This window comes from Vigna unguiculata, chromosome 1 (assembly GCF_004118075.2).
Source record: "Vigna unguiculata cultivar IT97K-499-35 chromosome 1, ASM411807v1, whole genome shotgun sequence".
Lineage (NCBI taxonomy): Eukaryota > Viridiplantae > Streptophyta > Magnoliopsida > Fabales > Fabaceae > Vigna > Vigna unguiculata.
The window spans coordinates 4903656-4926600 of NC_040279.1; the positions used below are offsets into that span (position 1 = coordinate 4903656).

Consider the following 22945-nt stretch of genomic DNA (forward strand, 5'->3'; position numbering starts at 1 on the left):
GAACAAAGATATCATCATCAACCTTCAAATATGATAAGTAAAACCATTTTTTTCACAATTAAGATATGGTAATCGATTATAAACTTTTTGTAATCGAACAATAACATTAGTGGCTCACATAGCCCCTGATAACCGATTACAAAATCCTTGTAGTCAATTACAAACAGGCAATATTATTACCGACCTTGGCAATATTGTTTCCGACTTCAAATTTAAATTAAATTTTGTCCAACCCCACTATGACTTCAAACTGAAGTCGTATGACCCCACTACGACTTCTCAAAGGAGGTCTCACACCCCCTTACAACTTCCCCTTTTGACTGACTTTGACTCACAACAGAAGCAAAATCACCCGAGGTAGCTCAACTTCTTCATTATAAGTCGTTTTCCCTACAACTTATCCATTTTTTTTAAAATCTGGCAATGTCTGAAATTTTTTGTGTAACCCCCAACACATACAAAAATCGAAGAATCATCTTGGCAAAACCAAGTCTTAAACGAAGATAATGGTAGTGCTAATCTACATATGGAACTCAATCTAATTCATGAAATTTGAAAGAAGGCAAAGATACGAGAAGAAACCACCATGAATAAAGCATTTTAGTGGTTAATATATGCATAAGAGAATGAGTCTACATAAAGGAGACTTATTGTCATGGAAAGTCAACTCATTTCAACTAAAACAGAAATTTGAACCAACTTTCGGGTATCAAATTGTAGTTTTCCTACAAAAAGGAGCTTATGTTATGCTAAACTAAGAATTGTAATTTACATCAAAAGAGTTTTTAATTAACAATATAAATCTAAGTTTTTTTTTTCATAAACTCTACTATTAACAATTTATCAAACATAAACATAGGAGATTAGATTCTCAATTAATAGAATCATAATCATAATAAATCAGTAGAACTTGTGAAAAGGAAAACAAAACAACAACAAAAGTAAAATTCAAATAGATCAATTCTTCATTTAGATTCAAGATCAAATATCATGGATTAATTTATTCAAAATTGACTAATAGAACGAACACTAATCAACCTAGACAAAATTTCTATGATAAATAACTCATTGAAGTTTAATTGAATTAAATTCACTTAAATAGTTTTTCTTAACATAAATAAACTATTAAGATTCGCATTTCATTAATAAATTAATTCAAAAAGTTCAAACATTGGATGCTACCAATGTTTAAACAAATCCGAGAAAATGGTCTAGTATGTAAGGAATTTGACTATTCACCACACTCTACACTAGAATGAAGTCATCGAGAGGATGAACAGGAACTTGTTGGAGACAACAAAGAGCATGATGATGTCGCACTCTAGTTTGAAGTATTAGTTTATTTAACAATACAAACTTAATACACAACAAAATCTGTTTATCAACAAGTAAAGCACTTAATTTATGTGTGCTAGCATACATATTGTATAAATCTCTAAATATACTTTGCCTATATACATACATATCCTATAGATTGCAGAATGCAAACTTCATATGACTTATGTAACAAACAAACCTTTTAGGTTATACTAACTAAATGTACATCATCTTACCTACTATCACTGACAGCAATTGGAAAATATCTCAGGAGAAAGACATTTGTGTGGCTAAACCATCACTCTTGAGATGCAGATGACAAGAAGTTATCCACTGTCTCCACAGTTTGTCCTTCATTACTGGTCAAGTTATTTGCATCTACATCACAATCTACAATTTCAGGTTGGCAGTTTCCTTCCCATGGACTCACAGACTTTCCATATGCACAAATGTTGGCCTGTGATGATGATCCTGCATGTGGATGGAAGCATGTCATGTTGTTCTGACACTCAAGGCCAATTGTTCTTGCAGTAGAAAGCAAACCAGCATTCCCTTCTTTGGAAATGTAAGAGTTACACTGCTTTTGAAAGGGGAAAGCACCCAATTCACTGTCTATTTTCCCCTTGAGGTGTGCCAAAATGCTCCTCAACCTTGCCAATTCTGCTTCAAGAAGTGCTTGCCCTTGTAGTTTCCTTGCTAGTTGCTGATTCACCAAACGCAATTTCTTAACTTCCTCCTCCAAGTATGCAGTGTGAGCCTTCTTCTTCTCCCTATACTTTCTAACTGCTTCTCGGTTGCCAGAAGGCCTTTTTGGTTTGGAGTTGGTGTGGTGGTGCTCCTTGTGGTGATCATCTTCAGGTGCAAAAATTTGGGTGTGAGTGTGATAGCATGTGTGTGTGTGAGCAGCATCAGGGCCAGGTGGGTTGCAAGTGTGAGTGTGGGTGCATGTTCTGCTGCTACTCCTACATAATTCAGGAACTGTGTTCACAGATGTTGAAGCCTGAAAACTGCTAGATGACTCTGGATTCAGAAATAGAACATTGTTTGAAAGCTTATCAGAAAGCTCAGCATTTCCATCATCCATGTGTTCTTTCTGCACCCCAAACGAATAATCAGCAGAAGTCTCTCAACAAAAGGGTGCGTCTGCAACATCTATTTGAAATTAACTACCACTATGACATGAAAATGAAACAGAACACAAAAAACCTTCCCAATATATTATGTAAATCAGAGGCACACAGACTTAATATGGAATATATGCAAAGAAGCATATACCTAGAACAAAAACAGTCAAATAATTCATTTTGAGGGGTCCTGATCAAGGAATATATATATATATATATATATATATATATATATATATATATATATATATATATATATATATATATATGACTAAACAATTGCCCAGGAATTATGTCAAATACTATTCTCCTCAAATTTAATGTTGGGTGACAAAGCTTCTCAAAGAAGCTTATTTGAGCAAAGTAAAGATTGCCCAGTTGGATTCTCTTCCCAATAATACAGCACAGAGCATAAAGGAAAAACCTTTTTTTTTCAAAATTGAAGTTAGATGAAAGGGAAGAGAGAATCCAAGGTGTAGTGGAGGCAAGATGGCACAGAATAAGAGTAGCCAAAAAACATGATGAAGAGTCATGTGAAAGAGCCAATAAAGGAACAAGAGTGTGCTTTCTTTGTGTTAGAAATTAAGAATCAAACATAGAGAGATTGGATTGGTTTACCTGGCCCTTGGTGGCACCAGAAGCATGACTGTTTGTTTTATATGTACCTTTCAAGATTCGTTCTTGGTAGGATTCAGGCCATGAAAAAGGGTGAGCTTCTGAGAAGTCTATGCTTTGGTCGAGATTGTTCTTTAGCCTTAATTTTCGTGTTAAGGGTAAGTCTGAGGATTGTATTGTAAGATACAAGAAGAGGAACTATTCTTCCACTGATGGGACCTCCCTCGGGACATTTCTTCTTTGTAGGGCAGGGGGGAAATTGCGAATTTTTTTCCCAAAAAGTACGGTTGATCACTTTTTTTTACTTAAATAACATACTGAAATTTAAATTTACCGTAATGACAAGATTTTTATTTTCAGTTGAAAATTTAGTCTTTGGTAGTCGAATTTTAACTTATGATGTTTTTTTTTCTTTTTATTTCAAGTTAGAATTTGGTTTCCAAGCATTCGAATTTTGAACTTGGTTTTTTTAAAAAAATAAATTAGAATTAATTTTTTAAAATTTTTGTAATAAAATAGATATAAGATTTATTTTTTATCTTTTATCTTTTGTAAAAATTTTACATTAAAGGTTAAATATATATTTTTTAGAAATAGATATAGTATTGTATTTTTAGTTATTTTAGGTATTATTTGAAAGAAAAATAATAATAAATTATATTTTTTTCTTTTCAAATTTGTTGATTTAAAAATAGATTTTATATTGTGTAGTAAGTTATTTTATGAGCAATTTGAAAATATAAAAGTCAATTTAATTTAATTTCATTTTTTTATAATTTGTGTAATATTAATTAGGTATAAATACACATTTGGTACCCAAACTTTTTCGGAAAGTTCAATTTGGTACCTGAAATTTAGGAATATTCAATTTGGTACCCAATTTTCTAAAGAGATTCAATTTGGTCATCTCCGTTAAGTTGGAGTTAACACCATGTTCGTACAGGACACGTGTCAAGCCATAAAATTTTTATTTTTTTTTTAATTTTTTTTTCAAAAAAATTATTTTTTTTTTCAAAAATTTAAAAACTGCCACGTGTTAGTTTATCATCGTGCCACGTGGCAGCTTACAATCATGACATGTGGCAGTGTAATAGTTATTTTCAATTTAGTACCCTAATTTAAATTTTTGGTTCAATTTAGTACCCAAATTTTTTAAAATGATCCAATTTCGTCCTTTCCTATTTGAGACCAAATTAGTAAATAAACTTAATTATAACTTATATAAACATGTTAAAATAATTATTTTGAATTTATACATCAAATCACTACACCTAAATATTCAAATTATTTTAATCATGACAAGTGTAAAAATTTCATGTATAAAAAATTACAAAGGTTAAAATGTAAAAAATAAAATAATTTAAGTATTTAGGTGAAATGATTTGATGTATATATTAGAAAAAGTTATTGTAACATGTATATATAGGTTGTAATTAAACTTATTTACTAATTTGGTCTCAAATGAAAAATGACCAAATTGGATGATTTTAAAAAATTGGGGTACTAAATTAAACCAAAAATTTAAATTAGGGTACTAAATTGAAAACAACTATTACACTGCCACGTGTCATGATTGTAAGCTATCACGTGGCACGATGATAAACTGACACGTGGCAGTTTTTAAACTTTTTGAAAAAAAAATTAATTTTTTTTGAAAAAAAAATTAAAAAAAATTAAAAATTTCATAGCTTGACACGTGTCCTGTACGGACACGGTGTTAACTCCAACTTAACGGAGAAGACCAAATTGAATCTCTTTAGAAAATTGGGGTACCAAATTGAACATTCCTGAATTTCGGGTACCAAATTGAACTTTTCGAAAAAGTTTGGGTACCAAATGTATATTTATACCTATTAATTATTTTTAATAGATGTTTATAAATATTAAAATTACAGTTATCTTTTAATTTTTGATAATTTTAAAAATTGTATATTATAAACATTGGAAATTTGTTAAAAATATTTTAAAAATGATGGAAATAACTAAAATAATTTAAAAGCATTTCATTATTGTATTTTAAATAATTTTGTTATTTATTTTTGGTTTATGTAAAATAAGTAACAATAAAAGATAATAAGAAAAGATGTACCATTGAATTGAATGAAGTATAAGTTTATTGAACACAATTAAAAGTACAACATAAACTAAGTGGTTTGATGTGAATCATCTAAGTGCAGGGTTATTAGGACAATGATTTCTTGTGTGTCCTTCAGTTCTACAAAAGAAACACTTTTTTGATTGTCTTCCTTCCTTAATGTCCATCTCAGTCCTAATTCTACTTGATTTAGGACGATCCCTCTCGCTCCTTTTTGTGGTAGGATGAGGCCAAACCTGTGACCCTTGGTATGTTGGCCAATATTCTTCATGTCTTAACTCGCCAAATAAATTGTCATATACTTTCATGATGACATCCAGCCTATAATGGGGACTTATGTACATGCTGAAGTCGTGATGTGCATGCTTGCAAGCTGCAATAACATGTGAACATGGTAGATGTATTTTTTGAAACTTTCCACAATCGCACCACCTTTCATTTAATCTAACCACAAATTTTCCTGCAAGACGTACTTCTCTGGAATTGACCATCTCTTCCACTCTGAATCTTGTGGTATTTCTATCAAATTCAACGACATGGTGCGTGTTTGACTTGGAGTCCGCATCTTGTAGGAAGTTGGTCGCATATTCAGAGTATACATGACCAGCACTGGCCATTGTAGTTATTTGCCTACCTCTTTTTGTGAAGTATGTGTTGCACCTGGTGTACGTGGCCAATATTATGGATGAAATGGGAAAATTCCTTGTCTTCTTCAGGACAGAATTTATTGCTTCAGCTAGATTCGTTGTTACGTGACCCCACCTTCTTCCTCGATCATACGCAAGACACCACTGCTCCCTTGGAATTTGGTCTACCCAAGCTGCTGCTTCTGGGTTGTCTTCTCTAATGATGTTGTAGTAGTAGTTACATCGTGGCTCCGTCAATGCGTATGCTACAAATATAATTATAAGAAGAATTTATTTTCTAATAATGGGTGTGAAAAATTAACAACCAAAAAAATGAAAAAGACAAATTTACATATAATAACTTACCCATGTTGACGAGGTCCTTTTTCAGAGTTGTATTCTTGAATCTTTTTGTAAAATTTTGTGCAATGTGTCGAATACAAAACACTTGCACACAGTTCCCTTCAGTCCAGCCACTACTGGGCCTGTTGAATGTTGCACTGATTGAATTGTGGCGGTCTGACATTAAGCACAAATTTTGTTGAGGCGTAACGTGTGTCCTTAGGTTTTTAAGGAAAAAAAACCAAGTTTCGGCGGTTTTACCCTCTACTATAGCAAATGCAATGGGAAAAATGTTATTTCTCCCATCTTGTGCAACAGCTACTAGAAGGGTGCCCCTATACCTTCCGTAAAGGAAGGTTCCATCCACTTGCACTATTGGTTTACAAAATGGGAAGCCATCAATGCATGGTTTGAATGTCCAGAACACTCTTCGAAAGTGTTGTTGGTTTTCTACGACCTCCTCCCTGTTTATAATTGGACTGGTTTTCAACTTGTATACAAATCCAGGCAAATATGTTTGCATGACTTGTAGTAGGCACGACAATCAGTTGTAAGATTGTTTCCAATTTCCGTACACATCTTCAATTGCTTGTTGTTTTGCTAACCATGCCTTTCTGTAGGTTGTGTTATATCCCATAGAGGTTTGGATGGAAGAAATTATTGTTGCAATTGGTGTGGATGGGTCTGACTCCACCATTTGCCTTACATGTTGAGATATTATTCTTGAACCCAGGTGCCTGTGGTCTTGCGTTATGAGTTGTGTTGCACATGTGTGCACACCTTCAACCTTTCTAATTTCCCACACTTGGTCCCTTGTACGTAATATTCCCTGACATTTCCAAGGACACACATGTTGCACACATTGCACCCTCAACCTTGTTGTGTTTGAGTGTGTGGTTTTGTAGGTGCAATGGTTTGTTATGTGGTACCTATTTAAAGCATCTAGAAGTTGTTCCTTTGTTTGAAACCTCATTCCTTGGGTCAGTGTATCATCATCGTTCTCAAAGTTGTCATGCAACATTGTGTGGTGGTCATAAGCATTTGGGAATTCCTGGTGTGGGGTTTGGTTGTATTCTTCATATAATTGGAAGTGTTGTGGTGGGTTATCGGGGACATGTGTCTGAGGGTGAGGGTGAGGGTATTGTTGTTGTATGGGGTGGACATCTAGGGTTTGGTCATGGTCATCATGTTGACCAAAAAGTATATTGTCCTCATCTTCGCTAAATGCGTCTAAGGATGCTGTAGGTAGACCTAGGTTTTCAACTTCTATGATAGCTGGAGGAGAGGACCTTTGGGTGTTGTGATGTGCGGGAGTTTGAAAAATATTTGAGGTAGACGAACCGGTTAGTAGTTCGGTATATGACTTTATATCATTTCCCCAATCCCCTAGGTAGGTAGTGTTAAGGTAAAATAGTTCTTGTTGCGGTTCGGTGTTTGGATGTGGATGATGTGCATCAAAATGTGTTAAAGAAATATTTTCAAAAGGTCTCGTACCTGAGTTGTAGGTGGTGCAGAGTTCAATAGATGTAACAGTTGGGGTGGCCTGTATCATGTCGAAAGCGTCGTCTAAGTCGTTGTCATCTTGGATCTGAATGGTTGTGTATGTCACATGTTGGCCACAAACTTTAGTCAGAAATTTGAAGTGAATAAGTGGAACTCCATCCCTTGGATCTCTATTTGCCTTGTCCATTATTATGCGAATAAGTTTGGACAAGCTGAAACCTCTATGGATGTTGATCATGATTGTCTTTGCAGATGCAAAGTAGACACCAGTTTGAGCGTCACTGGCGATTTCTCCATCATCGTATACACAGACAAACATTGACCCTTCCATCTGAGGTTGTGATTGAATCTGACTTTTGATGATTTTTCAGAGCGAAGAGAAATTGCAAGATTAAGATTATGAGTTTAGAAAGTGAGGGTATTCTTTTATACCAAAATTGAAGTTATCATGCCACTTTCTGTTATGTGAACATGTGACTTGCACGATAGTTAATGTTATCATGTAAGTGGCACGAGCTTTTATGTACTCATGTGATTGACACGACTTCTTATGTACCTATGTGAGGGGCACGAATTATTATGAACCAATGTGACTGGCACGACCTCTAATGTTAGCATGTGACTTGACTACATTTTATAAGAGATTATCATTTCATTACCGCCATTTTGTAAGTTCAAATTCATTGAAATTAAAAGCTGCATAAACATTTGATGAAGAAGAACATCATAAATAAAAATACATACTTCAAATAAGAAAATATAAACCTCAATTTAAACTGAGGGACATGTTGAAGTTATTAGAAAAATCAAAATAAACTTCGTCAGGGATTGCATTGTTTTGCCTTGTTGTAATAAATGCCATTATCTCAACTGAAAGATGACATGCTTTTGTCATTCCCATGTCAAAAATGGACTCAACATCGTCATCTCCACACATCGTACAAGATCGGTAGTGTGTAATGTCGCCCGATATGAAGATCGGTAACCTGTAACGTAAGTCTACTTCATAGTCGTTTAATGTTGCACAATTGAATTCCTTGAGGATTGCCTGCTTAAGTTGGGACAGCGTCATGGTATTTGTTATGGTCACCCATGCCGTGTTGGAGCTAATGAATTTATCGAAATAGTTATCTTCAATATAGATGTTGCCATTGAAGTACACAAACACAGTGAATGTTGTAGATGTTATTGGGGGGTAGGAGTTTGCACTGACTTGATTAGATTGATGAATGAATTGATGAAGGACATTATTTATAGCCTGAATGGCTCAGTGTGGGTTACAACAATGACATTTTTTGTTTGTTTATGCTATTGGTTTAGATTTAAAGTAGACTAATCCAACACACAAGATTTAGATCCACTTTGTAGAACAACCTTGGATTTTTTTCCATAGTGGTTTGTGATGTAGTGATTTTCCCTATGTGTTACAGCTTTAATTATTTGGCATGTGATATGTCAGGTTAAAATTAAAATCACTGGACCTTATGAGTGGTAGGCTTTAGTCAATGTCATCACGTGATACCAACATCACATGCATAGTTAATATACACACTGCACGATGAATGTCAATCATGCTTTATCCCACTTTACTTTGTCACGTGAACCCACTTTAATGTAGGGGTCAAGATTTTTTTTTTGACTATCAAGTAACCAATCCGCTTATAAATTATTAGGTCGTTCAGTTCATAACCATAGCTGCTTATTACCAAAACAAGGATGGTGATCCATCATGAGAATAACATTCACAATAGTTTTCTTGTTGCTGTTAATTATGAAGGTCGCATTAATTGTGCTTTTTATGTGTCTACTACTATGAATTTACTAATGTTGAAAGAAGAAATTGCAAGCTATCATTGCTGCAGTCAGAGAAGAAGAGTCAAAGATGTATGGTTTCACAAGCCCGTGTTAGGAGAAGGGGACCAGTATGAAACAATTAAGCTCCTCACGGATGATGATGTTCACGACATGGTTGCCTTCTTCCTTCCACTCCCACATGATCTCCCAATGAAGCTTTCAGTGACCTTACATCCTCCTGAAAGTGACAACATGGATGCAATAAACTCAGCTACAGTCAATACTATCGATGACTAAAGCTTAGTTCTTTATGTGTTTGGGGAAGTCTGAATAGTGTGTTTAGTAATATTTATGATTAGTACTTAATTTCCATTAACGACTTTAGTGTGTGCAATGTAACGAAGTATTTGTGTTTACATGAACTTATTTTTTAAGTACTAAGTACCTATTTTTCGATGACATTATGTATGGATTAATATTTGTTGTCGTATCTGAAACTTATGTCATTGGTTTAATAACGTCTTCTTTGCATGGTGTACATGAAAAAAAAAGTCTCCTAAGTTAATTATGACTTATGTGGGGAGTTGTGATGGTAGAAATGGGGAGTTATGTTGGATATTTTGGTCATCAGTTGCAGTACTTTAAAAAAAGAAAAAATTAAATGTCACCACCAAAAGTTCACCCTATTTTTTTTTTAAATATGCACCTTTAATGGTGGATATTCAGTGCTTAGGTTAGGAAAATTGTATCAAGGAAAATGTGTGTCAGTGACTACATTATGTGATCACAAAACGATATTTTATTTTTTTTTAACCACTTTCAAGTGCAATTCATAATTTGGAACACTGCTCCCCACATATTAATTATTGACTCCCCACTTACGGATGACTTGAGGATTTAGACAATTGTTAAGTAAGACAAGCACCCACGACAGATAACAAAAATTATATGATGGAAATTTTGTTTAAGAGACTAAATTGTGTGATCACAATACCATATTTAAAGTTTTTTAAATATGCACGTCCAGTCCAGAATTTACAATGGTACTTCCCACATATTAATTTTTTACTCCCCACTTACGGATAAGTTGAAGATATTTAGAATTTTGAAGCACCACAAACATGTTTGATGGTGGATATATATATATATATATATATATATATATATATATATATTTACAATACGATATTTTAAATTTTTAAAAAGATGCAGTCCAGGATCTACAACACTATTCCCTATATATTAATGCTTGACTCCCCATGTATGGATGAGTTGAGGATTTTGACAATTTTTAAGTAAGACAAGAACCCCTGTTAGTGAATGGAAATTGTAGGATGGAAAATTTATGTAACTAACTGAATTATGTGATTGTAATACCATTTTTATTTATTTTTAAAAATCTCCAACCTCAGAACATAATTTCGAACTTCACTCTCCACATATTAATGGTTGACTCCCCACTTACGGATGACTTGTAAATTTTGATAATTTTCAATAGCCACAAAGATCCACGATGGTCAATATTCAGTGTTTTGGTCATGGAATTTGGAAGACAAAATTTGATTAATTGACTGTATTACGTGATCACAATTCGATTATTGAATTTTTTAAAAAGCTGCAACCTTGGAACATAATTTTCAACTTCACTCCCCACATATTAATGGTTGACTCCCCACTTACGGATGACTCCCTACATAATTTTCAACCTTTATGTTCAATGTCATCCAAATAAAACTTTTGCATGTTCAAATTTTGGGTCCTTTATTCCAAAAAATTAAACAGACAAAAGTATTTATCCCATCATTAAGACCACAAATAAAATTGTCAAAGACATTCACTTTACTTCATTCTCCACCCTTTTTTACAACTGAGGAACTATTGTCTGGTTAATTTATCTTCTCATGAATAAAATTTATTGGTATTCACGATTTTTTTTATCTTTGAGCCCGAATTCTGAAAAGGTGTATGCACCGTGTAGTCACCTTCATACAAGCTTTAGTCGCCATCATGTTATGCAAATAACATGTAAGATTAAGTCTGAAAAGGTCTTTACACATGACAGATTGTCAGATTCACATTAATGACCATTGACATGACAATACATCAACCTCAATCTAAGGGATGTCATTCGTTTGAGTAATCCAACGACTATGTTTTCACTCATGAAGTCTTGCATTGTCTATAAATGTTTAATGTTATTGTTTTTAATTCTTGCTATCGACAGAAACCTACAAAGACTGAAAAAAATGTTGCTATGGAGACAACAAAAGCATAGGGCTGCATACATTTCTTCTCAGGTATGTCAACTTCATTTCTTATTAACACACCTAAGTTTTTATGTTATCACATATTTTACTTCTTTGTTTAGGACACGGAAGGGAGCATTGTGTCGTCTTACTGTCACTCCATGCCTGAACCTCAACCAAGTATTGTGCCTATAATACAAGAAGCAGGGTTTGGCGGTGTGGCTAAATTGTGACATTTAAAGGTTGACCATAGTTTAGTCACTACCTTGGTAGAAAGGTGGAGGCCTGAAACACACACATTTCATTTTCCAACTAAAGAATGCACCATAACCTTGCAAGATGTCTCACTTCAATTGGGGCTTCCTGACGATGGACCCCCTGTCATTGGTCCAACTATGTTAGATTGGGACGAGATGTGTGAAACCTTATTAGGTATAATACCGATTAAGGGAGAATCGATTGTCGGTTCTATGATCAAACTAAAATGGTTAAGGGATAATTTGTTTCCTATAGATGAAAATTACAGTATTGAGGTCATTCATACACATGCTAGAGCTTATATATTAGGACTTATTGGAGGGGTTTTAATGCCTGATAAGACTGGGAATAAAGTACATTTAATGTACTTGAACTATTTGACTAATCTTCGAAGAACCAGGAGATATAGTTGGGGTTCGGCGTGTTTGGCTGTGTTGTATAGGGAGATGTGCAGAGCAACGGATGGACGTGCGAGGACTATGGGTGGATGTGCTTCGTTGTTACAATCATGGACATGGTTTCGGATGCCCTTTATTGCACCCATTTCAAGAGTTCCACCAACTTTTCCGCTAGTTTGCCAATGGAGCGGCGGTCGAGTACTGAACTACAGAAATGTCCCCCACAATGATTTAGTCAGATACCGGGCAAGGATATATCACATGCAACAAAATCAGGTAACATTTACCATTTCTATATTGATAAATGGTTGTAAATGAATGACTAACATTTTCAATTTTTGTTGTAGTTTATTTGGGTTCCTTATGAGGGTTTGGGCTCTATTATTGATGTTGAAGCATATCAGGACCAAGCAATATGCTTTAATTTGTTTTGCCATTGTGGAGTGGCACCAGTCAGACAGGGTGAAGTTGCAATTTCGGCTATCACAAGAGATCCCTGAAGAACCCAACAACCTTGATCATCTACATAAATTAGACATGAGGGGAAGGTAAGATGAGAACTGGGTTACTAGACATGCGCAATGGATAAAGGTTTGGAATAACCGGCATGACCTAACATTGAATGGACTACCGATGTTTGGGCCACTTCAACACACAATTGAGTACATGTCATGGTACATTTCAAAATCATTTTTGTATTTGTCAGTTCCACAAATGTTAAATGATCCTAGAATGCATCGTGCATCGACATCAGCAAATGTCCCTCCACCACAACAAACTAGGCATGACTTCAACACTCCACCTCCACCATCAGGTATGGAGGGAAGAAGGAATTCAATTTCTTCAAACACAAAACTAGGCATACGAAGTATGTTTGCAACTTATGATGAAACACCACCTTCTGCACAACCGTGGTTGCGTACATATCCTCAAAGTCCAAATTTCTTAGAAGGATTGGATCAGCCTCAAGAAGACTCAGTTTACTACGTCCACAATCCATATGCAGAAGCATCATCATCTATTGCGCATTATGATCATCAACCTCAGAAGGAACATGAACCACAACCTTCACATGTAGAAGAACCTATACTTGAAGTGCGTAGGAGGAACCCCACTAGAAACAGGCATCGACCACGGTGTGGAACTAGACACCACTACGATGATTAAAAGGACAAAGATGTAGTTTAATATTTTATTACATGTGAAATAGGTTGTGTTTATGTGTTTGTAAGAGTTTACCGTGTTTAACACAATTTAGAAGATCAGCAATGGAAAAATTTAATAATTGCAAATGCTTTATTGCTAAATAGCGAACAACAATTTCTTTAGATAAACTCAACAAGTTCAATGATCTTAAAGACCAATGTTACAACATACAAAAAAAAAACTAAATAGGTACAAAGTTGTCACACTTCTCAACTTTCATGAAGTTGACGTAAAAAGATATTGTCACCGTAGGGACCATCATTGAGTGCCACTAAATGGCATGTTGAAGATCTTCGTCATTCCTTACAAAAAGGAACTCATCAATGCCTTCCGCAACAAATTTAGGAGGGACATGGTACCACAAATGGCTTAGTGGGGGCTCAGATGGTCCCATCAAATGACTTCTTATGATGATGCGCATATGATTAAGAGTAACCCCATTTGGAAGTCTACATAGGGAGAACCTTCCATCTTCAAAATCAATAGCAACATTAAAGGAATTATATGCATTCAACTCCTCAAATAAAACCATTTTTACTTATTATACTAGAGCACTCCACAACTTTCAAACTAAGGAACCACAACCTTAAATAGAACTGACTATCTTCACCTGGATAGCGTGCCAAGAAACATATTTACTCTCACCACTGTAAAAGCTGGCGCATCTTTGAAATAAAGGGCCTCAGTTGCACCTTCTAATTATGACAAGACCTATCAACTTTATTGGGAGGTGCCAAAGCTAATTTATTATATTACTCTTCTAAAAGGTAATAGATACTTCAATTGGGATAACGTACCAATTCAAAAATTTACTTTGACCACTGTAAAAGCTTATGCATATTTCAAATAATTGGCCTCACTTGCACCTTCTAATTATGACAAGACTTATCAACTTTATTGGGAGGTGCCAAAGCTGATTTATTATATTACTCTTCTAAAAGGTAATAGATACTTCAATTGGGATAACGTGTCAATTCAAAAATTTACTTTGACCACTGTAGAAGCTAACGCATATTTCAAATAATTGGCTTCACTTGCACCTTCTAATTATGACAAGACTTATCAACTTTATTGGGAGGTGCCAAAGCTAATTTATTATATTACTCTTCTAAAAGGTAATAGATACTTCAATTGGGATAACGTGCCAACTCAGAAATTTACTCTCACCACTGTAAAAGCTGGCGCATCTTTGAAATAAAGGGCCTCAGTTGCACCTTCTAATTATGACAAGACCTATCAACTTTATTGAGAGGTGCCAAAGATGATTTATTATATCACTCCTGTAAAAGGTGAAAGATACTCCAATTGGGATAACATGTCCATTCAAAAATTTACTTTGACTACTGTTAAAGCTTACGCATATTTCAAATAATTAGCCTCACTTACACCTTCTAATTATGACAAGACTTGTCAACTTTATTGGGAGGTGCCAAGGCTGATATTTAATTCAGAAATTTACTCTTACCTTGCAATTTGGACAAAACTTGTCAACGCTATTGGGATAATGTGCAAATAAAGATACATAATTTTACCACTTCATAAAGGGTTATGTGGACGGTGAACCTTTTTAAAATTGTGCTAATACTGATATTGTTTGTAAATGGGGAGTACAGAGGTAGTAAGTGGGGAGTTGTGATGACTATTTTGGTCTTCATTACCCAATTTTTATATAAAAATCAAATTTCATTGTGAACATAATATCCTCACACTAACCTTAACATAGTACAAATTCATTTCCATGACCATGACATTAAATGTTAGGTAATGTGGCCACGGGGTTTTTTAGAATTTTCGAGTCACACTATCTTCGAAATTGAGGAGTGAAGAACAATGAAGTGGGAAGTTATGTTGGATATTTTGGTCATTAGTACCAGTGTTTGTTTCATATTTTCAGTTACTGCAACCGATAATAAAAAAATTTACAATAACTCCCCATTTAATCCGACACGGCTCCCCACATACCATTTATGTTACTTATGGGATAATTTGTAATGTTCACCATCCAAATAAGCTACTATTCAATTTGGTCGTCATGGAAATAATTTACTTTTGTTGTTCATAACTCAATATCAAAATGTCCATCGTAACTCCCCACTTAATCCATCATTAGTCACTACCTACCTCATTCATTAGTTATGAGACATTTTTCCATTATCCCCATCCAATTAACATTTAGTAGTCTTAGAAATATTATTGTGTTATCATATGATTACAATGAACATTTTTCTCTTGACTCTCAAGTTTTATATTTTCCATTTTTATACTTTCCATTGAATTACTGCAACTAATGTTCAAAATAATAAGAATAACTCACAACTTTATCCAACAAGACTCCTCACATACCTCATACATACTTAAGGGACATCTTTTCATTACACCATCTAAAACAGCTGCTTTTCAATTTCGTGGTAATGAAAATAGTTTTTTTTCTATGATACAATGATAACAAACATTTTGTCTTAACACTCAAGTTTCATATTTTACATTAACAAAACTGTTAGCGATGTTCATAATATTAAGAAAAACTCCCCACTTATTTCAGCATTACTCCCCACATACAGAACCCACAATGAAATGAAAGTCCACGAAGGAAAGATTCCAAACACAACACCCAATTACTCCTATTAAAAAAAATTAATACTACACAAATTATTAAAAAAAAATAAATTAAATTGATGTTTATATTTTCAAATTACACATAAAATAACTTACTACACAATATAAAATCTATTTTTAAATCAACAAATATTTATTATTTTTTTTTTCTTTCAAATAATACCTAAAATGACTAAAAATACAATACTATATCTATTTCTAAAAAATATATATTTAACCTTTAATGTAAAATTTTTACAAAAGATAAAAGATAAAAAATAAATCTTATATCTATTTTATTACAAAAATTTTAAAAAATTAATTCTATTTCATTTAAAAAAAACCACAAGTTCAGAATTCAGATCCTTGGGACCGAATTCTGACTTAGAATAAAAAGAAAAAAAAAAGCATCATAAGTTGAAATTCGACTGCCAGAGGACCGAATTCTCAACTGAAAATAAAAACCGTGCCATCCATGTAAATTTAAACTATAGTATGCTACTATTTAAGTAAAAAAAGTGGTCAACGGTGCTTTTTGGGAAAAAAAATTGGGAAATTGCTAGTTATCTTCACAGATTGTGCTAAATAATGTTTATTACCTATTTTAAAATATACTATTCATCTATTTTTTATGTTTTTAATAAGATAATATTCATATTTCTGAAATTTTTAAATATTTTATTTTATGTTCAATTTTATTTAAAATATTGTATTATCTAAAACTAAAATAATAATTATAACAGATTTAAAATATAAAATTAAAGATTTTTTATGAAAAAAGTTAAGGATCCTATGAAAAATACAAAAAGATGTCATTTATCAAAGATATGAATTAAAAAAAGAAAGAGGATAATTTAATATAACATATACATTTCATTCATATTTAAAGTATATTTGTTTGGTTTTTCTTGAATTTAAAATTGATTCTGGAATTAATTATACCTTTAGCTGTTGTATTTTAAAAAAGAATGAAATTTTAATTCCAATTTTTTTCTATAATCTTAGTGTTTACATCTTATTCTGAAAAATCTAATTATTTTAATTTAAAAATAATTTTTATACCTTAATTATATTAATTAATAATTTTATTTTAATATTATATTATTATTGTTATTAGAAGGACTAAATGATAATGATTAATATTAAAATTTGAACTTAAATAGATGAAATTGTATAAATAAGTAGGACATTTAAAAGAACATTAAGTTAATGGTTAGAGATACCACAGTGGAGTTAATTTAATGTACTAATACAAATAACTCCAAAAATATGTGGACGTGGTTGTAAAAATTATAAATAAATCTGAGTTTTTTAACATGATATTAATGTTATGAAATAGTCCATAGGTTTGTTTAGAGCTGTCAAAATAGGTAATCCAATCCGACCTGGTTTAATCTTCTACGGGTTGATGATTTAGTAAGCTAACTCAAACCGATTCACCTTTTAACAAATCAAAAAAATTTGAACTTGACCCGGCCCACCACAGGTTGGCGGGTTAAATGAGTTGGCTCACGGGTTCACTTAATTAAAAAAAATATATAATTTTTTTTTCAGTCAAAACTAAATTGTAATTCTAATTAAAATCTAAATAAACTTTAATACAAACCAAAATAATAAAAAAATATAAATTATTTATGTGTTGGATAAAAAAAATAACCTAATATGACCCAAATGTAAAGCCCAACTTAATAAAAAAATAAAAAACACTTGTGTGACCCTTTTATCTACGAGTTGGTGAGTCAACTCAACTCATCAGGAGTTCAACTAGGGTGAGTCGGGTTCTAGATGAACCAGGTCAAAAATCAACCCGTATTGAAATTTATAAAAAAATTTTAACCTAACCTGGCCCGAACCCATGGTGAGCTGGGTTGGCTCGCGGGTTCCAACCCATTTTGACAACTCTAGGTTTGTTGACTTAAAATAATAATTATAATTTTAAGGAAATTAAAAACAATAATAATTTGTTGAAACAAATAGACGTGTTAAAATGAAAATATTAAACCTCATTCGATGTCCACAAGAGTTATTATTGGACTTTCATTGGAGTTATCATCGAACCTTAGTCGGACCTCCGTTGGACCTTTATCAAGTCTTTGTTGAACCTTTGTTGGGTCGTTATCCGACCATTGCTAGAACAATCGCTTGAGTTGTCGATAGAGCCTCGCCAGAGCTATTGTTGGAGTTGTCATCAAACTCTTTTTTGTTGGAACTTCTGCCATTAGAGTTGTCCTTGTTCCTAATGATGCCACATCGAGAGCCTTTTATCTTGTTATTCTATTTTAATTAAAAGAGAACTAAGGAATCATATTATTCCAACATGCCAGTTGCACTAAGCAATATTATTCTCAATGCGGCCTATCTTATTAACCAATTACCTTATCGATTCTTAGATGGTCAGATTCTTATTGAGTTAATATCTTCCTTTTTTGCATCTGCTTCTTTTCTTTCTAGTCTTTATAGTCTAGTGTTTAAATGTGTTGTGTTTGTCCATATATAGCCAATTTCATGCAAAAATAGATCCTAAAGTTGTTAAATGTATATTTGTTAGTTATACATATAATAAAAAGAGATATCATTGCTATCATCCTTTGAGTCAAAAGGTTTTTACCTCCATGAATGTCATTTTTTATGAAACTAATTCTTTTTACGAAATATTCTTAGCTTCAGGGGTAGAGTTCTTTTGAAGTTGAGTCTTTTGAATAATCTTTTATCCCTTTCATACAATAACCATTTCGTATTACTTTTGATACTTTTGGCACATCTCATATGGATATCTTTGAAGTTAGTTCCTAACAAAGACATCTTTATTTTTGAATAGGGGTTAGCTCCAGAAATTAGCCATATTTCTGAAGTTGCTCTGACTAAGGCCAACTTTGTCCTCAAGTTAGGGTCAACTCCAAAAATTAGTCATCCAGAGGACTTCTTCCGTATGAAATATTAGAGGACACAAAAACAACCTAATCGGATCCAGAAATAACACCAATCATCTAACCTCGAGGTAAGTGCTCCTTCTTCTAAAACCCTTGAACCTTTGGAAAATTTCTTGAAAATTAATTGTGAACCTTAACTTGATTACTTGCTCATTACTTTGAGAAGAGGAACTTGATATTGTACCAAGTATCGTATATCTCACTTTGTGACTACTAAAAACTTATCTATGCAACACAAAAGTTTCCTTTCTGCCATTAATGTAATTAGAGAGTTTACTTTAGTTCAAGAAGCATTGAAGGATGAGAATTGGGTTTAAGCCATGAATGAAAATATGAGTGCCTTAAAAAAGAACCAAACATGGGAAATTGTTAACAAGCCATTGGATAAAAAGGTAGTAAGATGCATATGAGTTTATAATGTAAAGTATAAATCTGATGGCACATTAGAACGTTACAAAGCAAGGTTAGTTGGTAAATGATTTACTTAGACTAATGGTGTTGATTATGAGGAGACATTTTCTCTAGCGGCAAAGATGAATACAATTAGAATCATTCTCTCACTAGCCACTTATTTGGTTAGGAATTGCAACAATTTTATGTAAAAATGTTTTCTTGCTTGGACAACTAGAGGAAGAAGTCTATATGGAAATTCTCCTTGGTTTTAGGACTAAAAAGGAATAAAGTATGTAGGTTGAAGAAAGCCTTGTATAGACTTAAGTAGTCACCATGTGTTTGGTTTGCACAACTCACTCATGTTATGATCTCCATGGGGTATCGACAGAGTCAATGTGACCATACCTTGTTCATCAAGGATTTTCCAAAAGGTAAACTTACACAATTCTTGGTCTATGTTGATGATATCATTGTTGTAGGAGATCATGAACATGAGAAGCAAATCTTGAAAGAAAAGCTTGCTGCTCATTCTAAAATGAAAGATCTAGAAAAGTTGAAGTACTTCCTTAAGATAGAAGTGGTCTACTAGAAGACAAGCATCTTTATCTCCAAAATAAATCATATTATTGATCTTCTCAAAGAAACAAGTATGATTGATTGCAAGACCACTAGAGTTCCTATAGAACAAAAACCATAAAATTGAGAGTGATGAAGGTAGTTTTTCATCAAATAAAGGTCAATATCTAAGACTTGTTGAGAATCTCATTTACTTAGCTCACCTCAGATTGGACAAAGCATATGTTGTGAGTGTCGTTAGCCAGTTTATGCATGACATAAAGGAGAGACATTTACAAATTGTAAATAAAATCCTTTAATATTTGAAGACAAGTCCAAGAAGAGGATTATTGTTCAATATAAGTGAAAATTAAAAATGGAAGTGTATATTGATGCATATTATGCAAGGTCTATCACAAATAGGAAATCTACCACAAGATATTGCATGTTCTTGGATGAAAATTTGGTGACATGGAGAAGTAAGAAACAAAATGTTGTTGCAAGGTCTAGTGCAAAGGTTGGTTCCGAGCTATGGCACAAAGGGTGTGTGAATTGTTATGGCTAAGAATTATTCTAAATGATTTTAAAGTGGAATGAGAAGTACCTATGATGCTTTATTGTGATAATAAACCAACTATTAACATTCCTCACAATCGAGTTCAACGTGAAAGGACCAAACACAGAGATAGACTGACACTTTGTTAAAGAGAAACTAGATAATGATCTTATCTCTACTTTCTATGTCCAGCCTGGGCTTCAGTTAACATATTTGTTTACAAAAGGTCTTCCCACTAAGTGATTTCAAATTCTTATATGCAAGTTGGGAATAATATATACCCATTCACCAACTCAAGATGAATGTTGTAAGTAGGATAATAAATACATTATTAGAAATTGGTGGAATATTAAATGTATTAGTAGAAGCTAATGGTTGTTAGAAGATTCTAGAGATATCTTTATAATTATTACCTTAAGGTTAAAGTTCTCTTTATACAAAGATTGATGTACTATTTCAAATGAATAAATTGAATAAAATTTGTCTTTCTTTCATATGAATTCTTTCAAGTATGCTTATGCTCACACACGCACACGCACACATTGTGTATCCTGAATTTAAAATATCTTACGTTCATACGGTTTACAAGATTGAACTAGCAAGTATACAAACACGGGAAATATATAGAACGCTAGTTGTATCAGACATTTTTTAGTAACATAGTGTTGTAAAAGTTGACAAAAACATGAGCAAAGTAGAATTTTGAGACGTGTAGATTCACTACGTTTAAGGACTTATCCAAGGTGTATTGCATAAGTACACCAAAATACAACATAAACTTCTTGGATTTCCCGAGGATTTTAGAACTAGCAAGAAATACTCTCAAAGACTAAAATTAACCCAGGATAAATTAAAGAATAAGAAAGGAGAGTAGAAGTAGAGAGAATATTTAATGAAGTTATGTTGTTTTTAGATGAAGTATGAGCCCCCATTTATAGATTTAGAAGGATTTTATGATGGACAAAAAAAATGGAACATGGAAGAGAATTTGTAACATTTGACTACAACCTCAATGTGACACTTGTGGTTCAAGCCTAACCCCCCACGTGACATGGAGATATCTACAACTGAAGCATTGCAACTAATTTCCACCATTTTGAAGATGAAGATTGAGAGCGCAAAGCATATCAAGGAGCATATTAAGAACTTCAGGTTTCTATCGGAAGGTTCATTCTATTCAAATACAAAAGGGTACCTTTTGTAATAATACCCTATTTCAATAACAATCCTCAACATATTGCAAAAATGTAAGATAAAGAAAGAAAAAAGAAGAAAATTTCTAGTCTCACATAGGATATAATACATCAAAGCTGGTATAGCAAGCTATATGAACCAGTCTTGTATTGAAAAACTTAAAACACAATGTAGTTGGCATAACAAACTATATGAACCAAAACACTTGGTATGTGTTAGCGGTTTATTAATCAAAATAAACCCATATAGTTCTTGTTGTTATCATTGTGTTGTGCTTACTAGGCCATGCAAGTGCTCGATATTCATGAGTTATAAGGTCATGCCAAGATCTCATATAAGTGGCCCCACTAGACACTCGTATAGGTAATTTCATCAAGCATATATTACAAATCATACACCACCCATAAAGAATATGAAAATCACTAAAAACTTTGTTTAAACTAAAGTCCTTACACCACAAAGAACTTTAATTACAAAGTTTAACCTCTCAATAATGCAATCTCAATCACTTTCAATTTAGTATTATCAAAACTAACAAGTTATTTGTTTTTACCCATACAAACCTTATTCATGGAATTTCCAAACACAAATGTTGGGTTACCAACACTTATTTGTTTGTAAGTGGCTTAAGCCCTATTCCCCTCAATATTTCTAAAATCATGATGACAGTTTCTCAATCAAAAGTTCTAAAACAAACTTATCAGACAAAATTATATTCTCTATTTTGATATCTTCAAGCGGCTTGTGATACTTGTTGATTTGAATTTTGATGTCTTTATCTTCAATCATCTTGATGTTTTGATAATATATTTGAGAATCAACAAAAAATACTATCGAAAATTTCAGAACTAACAAAAAATACTCTCAAAGAGTAAAATTAACCCATGATAAATAAAAGAATAAGGAGAGTAGAAGTGAAGAGAAGATGCAGTGAAATTGTGTTGTTTTTCAGGTAAAGTATTAGTCCTTATTTATATATGTAATAGGCTTTATTGTTTTCAGATATAGTATTAGTCCTTTTATATATATATATATATATATATATATATATATATATATATATATATATATATATATATGAGGCTTTTTTTACGATGGTCAAAAAACCCATGGATTGCGAGGGAGATTTGTTACGTTCGACTGCAACCTCCACGCGACACTTGCGATTCAAGCCTAACCCCCAATTTGTAATACCCTA

At 33.0% G+C, this 22945-nt stretch overlaps 3 protein-coding genes across 7 annotated transcripts; 1 reads left to right on the forward strand and 2 right to left on the reverse strand.

Annotated features, from left to right (window-relative positions):
- Positions 1-1322: 1322 nt before the first annotated feature.
- LOC114165225 (basic leucine zipper 24-like) lies at positions 1323-3290 on the reverse strand. Of its 5 annotated transcripts, none has more exons than XM_028050061.1 (2): positions 3107-3290; positions 1323-2410 (listed from the first exon to the last, which is right to left on the reverse strand). In XM_028050061.1, the coding sequence occupies exon 2, from the start codon at positions 2399-2401 to the stop codon at positions 1616-1618; it is 786 nt and encodes a 261-aa protein (XP_027905862.1). In that variant the 5' UTR covers positions 2402-2410; positions 3107-3290; the 3' UTR covers positions 1323-1615. The 5 variants fall into 5 exon arrangements, with proteins under 5 accessions (XP_027905862.1, XP_027905825.1, XP_027905782.1 ...); XM_028050024.1 differs by having other exon boundaries at positions 1323-2460; XM_028049981.1 differs by having other exon boundaries at positions 1323-2469; positions 3060-3290.
- A 1929-nt stretch (positions 3291-5219) lies between these two features.
- On the reverse strand, positions 5220-6642 carry LOC114187374. The gene is made up of 2 exons (XM_028075618.1): positions 6144-6642; positions 5220-6043 (listed from the first exon to the last, which is right to left on the reverse strand). The coding sequence occupies exons 1-2, from the start codon at positions 6640-6642 to the stop codon at positions 5220-5222; spliced, it is 1323 nt and encodes a 440-aa protein (XP_027931419.1).
- Positions 6643-10014: 3372 nt separating this feature from the next.
- Positions 10015-12818, forward strand: LOC114187382 (protein MAIN-LIKE 2-like). The gene is made up of 5 exons (XM_028075630.1): positions 10015-10052; positions 11641-11713; positions 11785-11878; positions 11981-12594; positions 12666-12818. The coding sequence occupies exons 1-5, from the start codon at positions 10015-10017 to the stop codon at positions 12816-12818; spliced, it is 972 nt and encodes a 323-aa protein (XP_027931431.1).
- The last annotated feature ends 10127 nt before the right edge of the window (positions 12819-22945 follow it).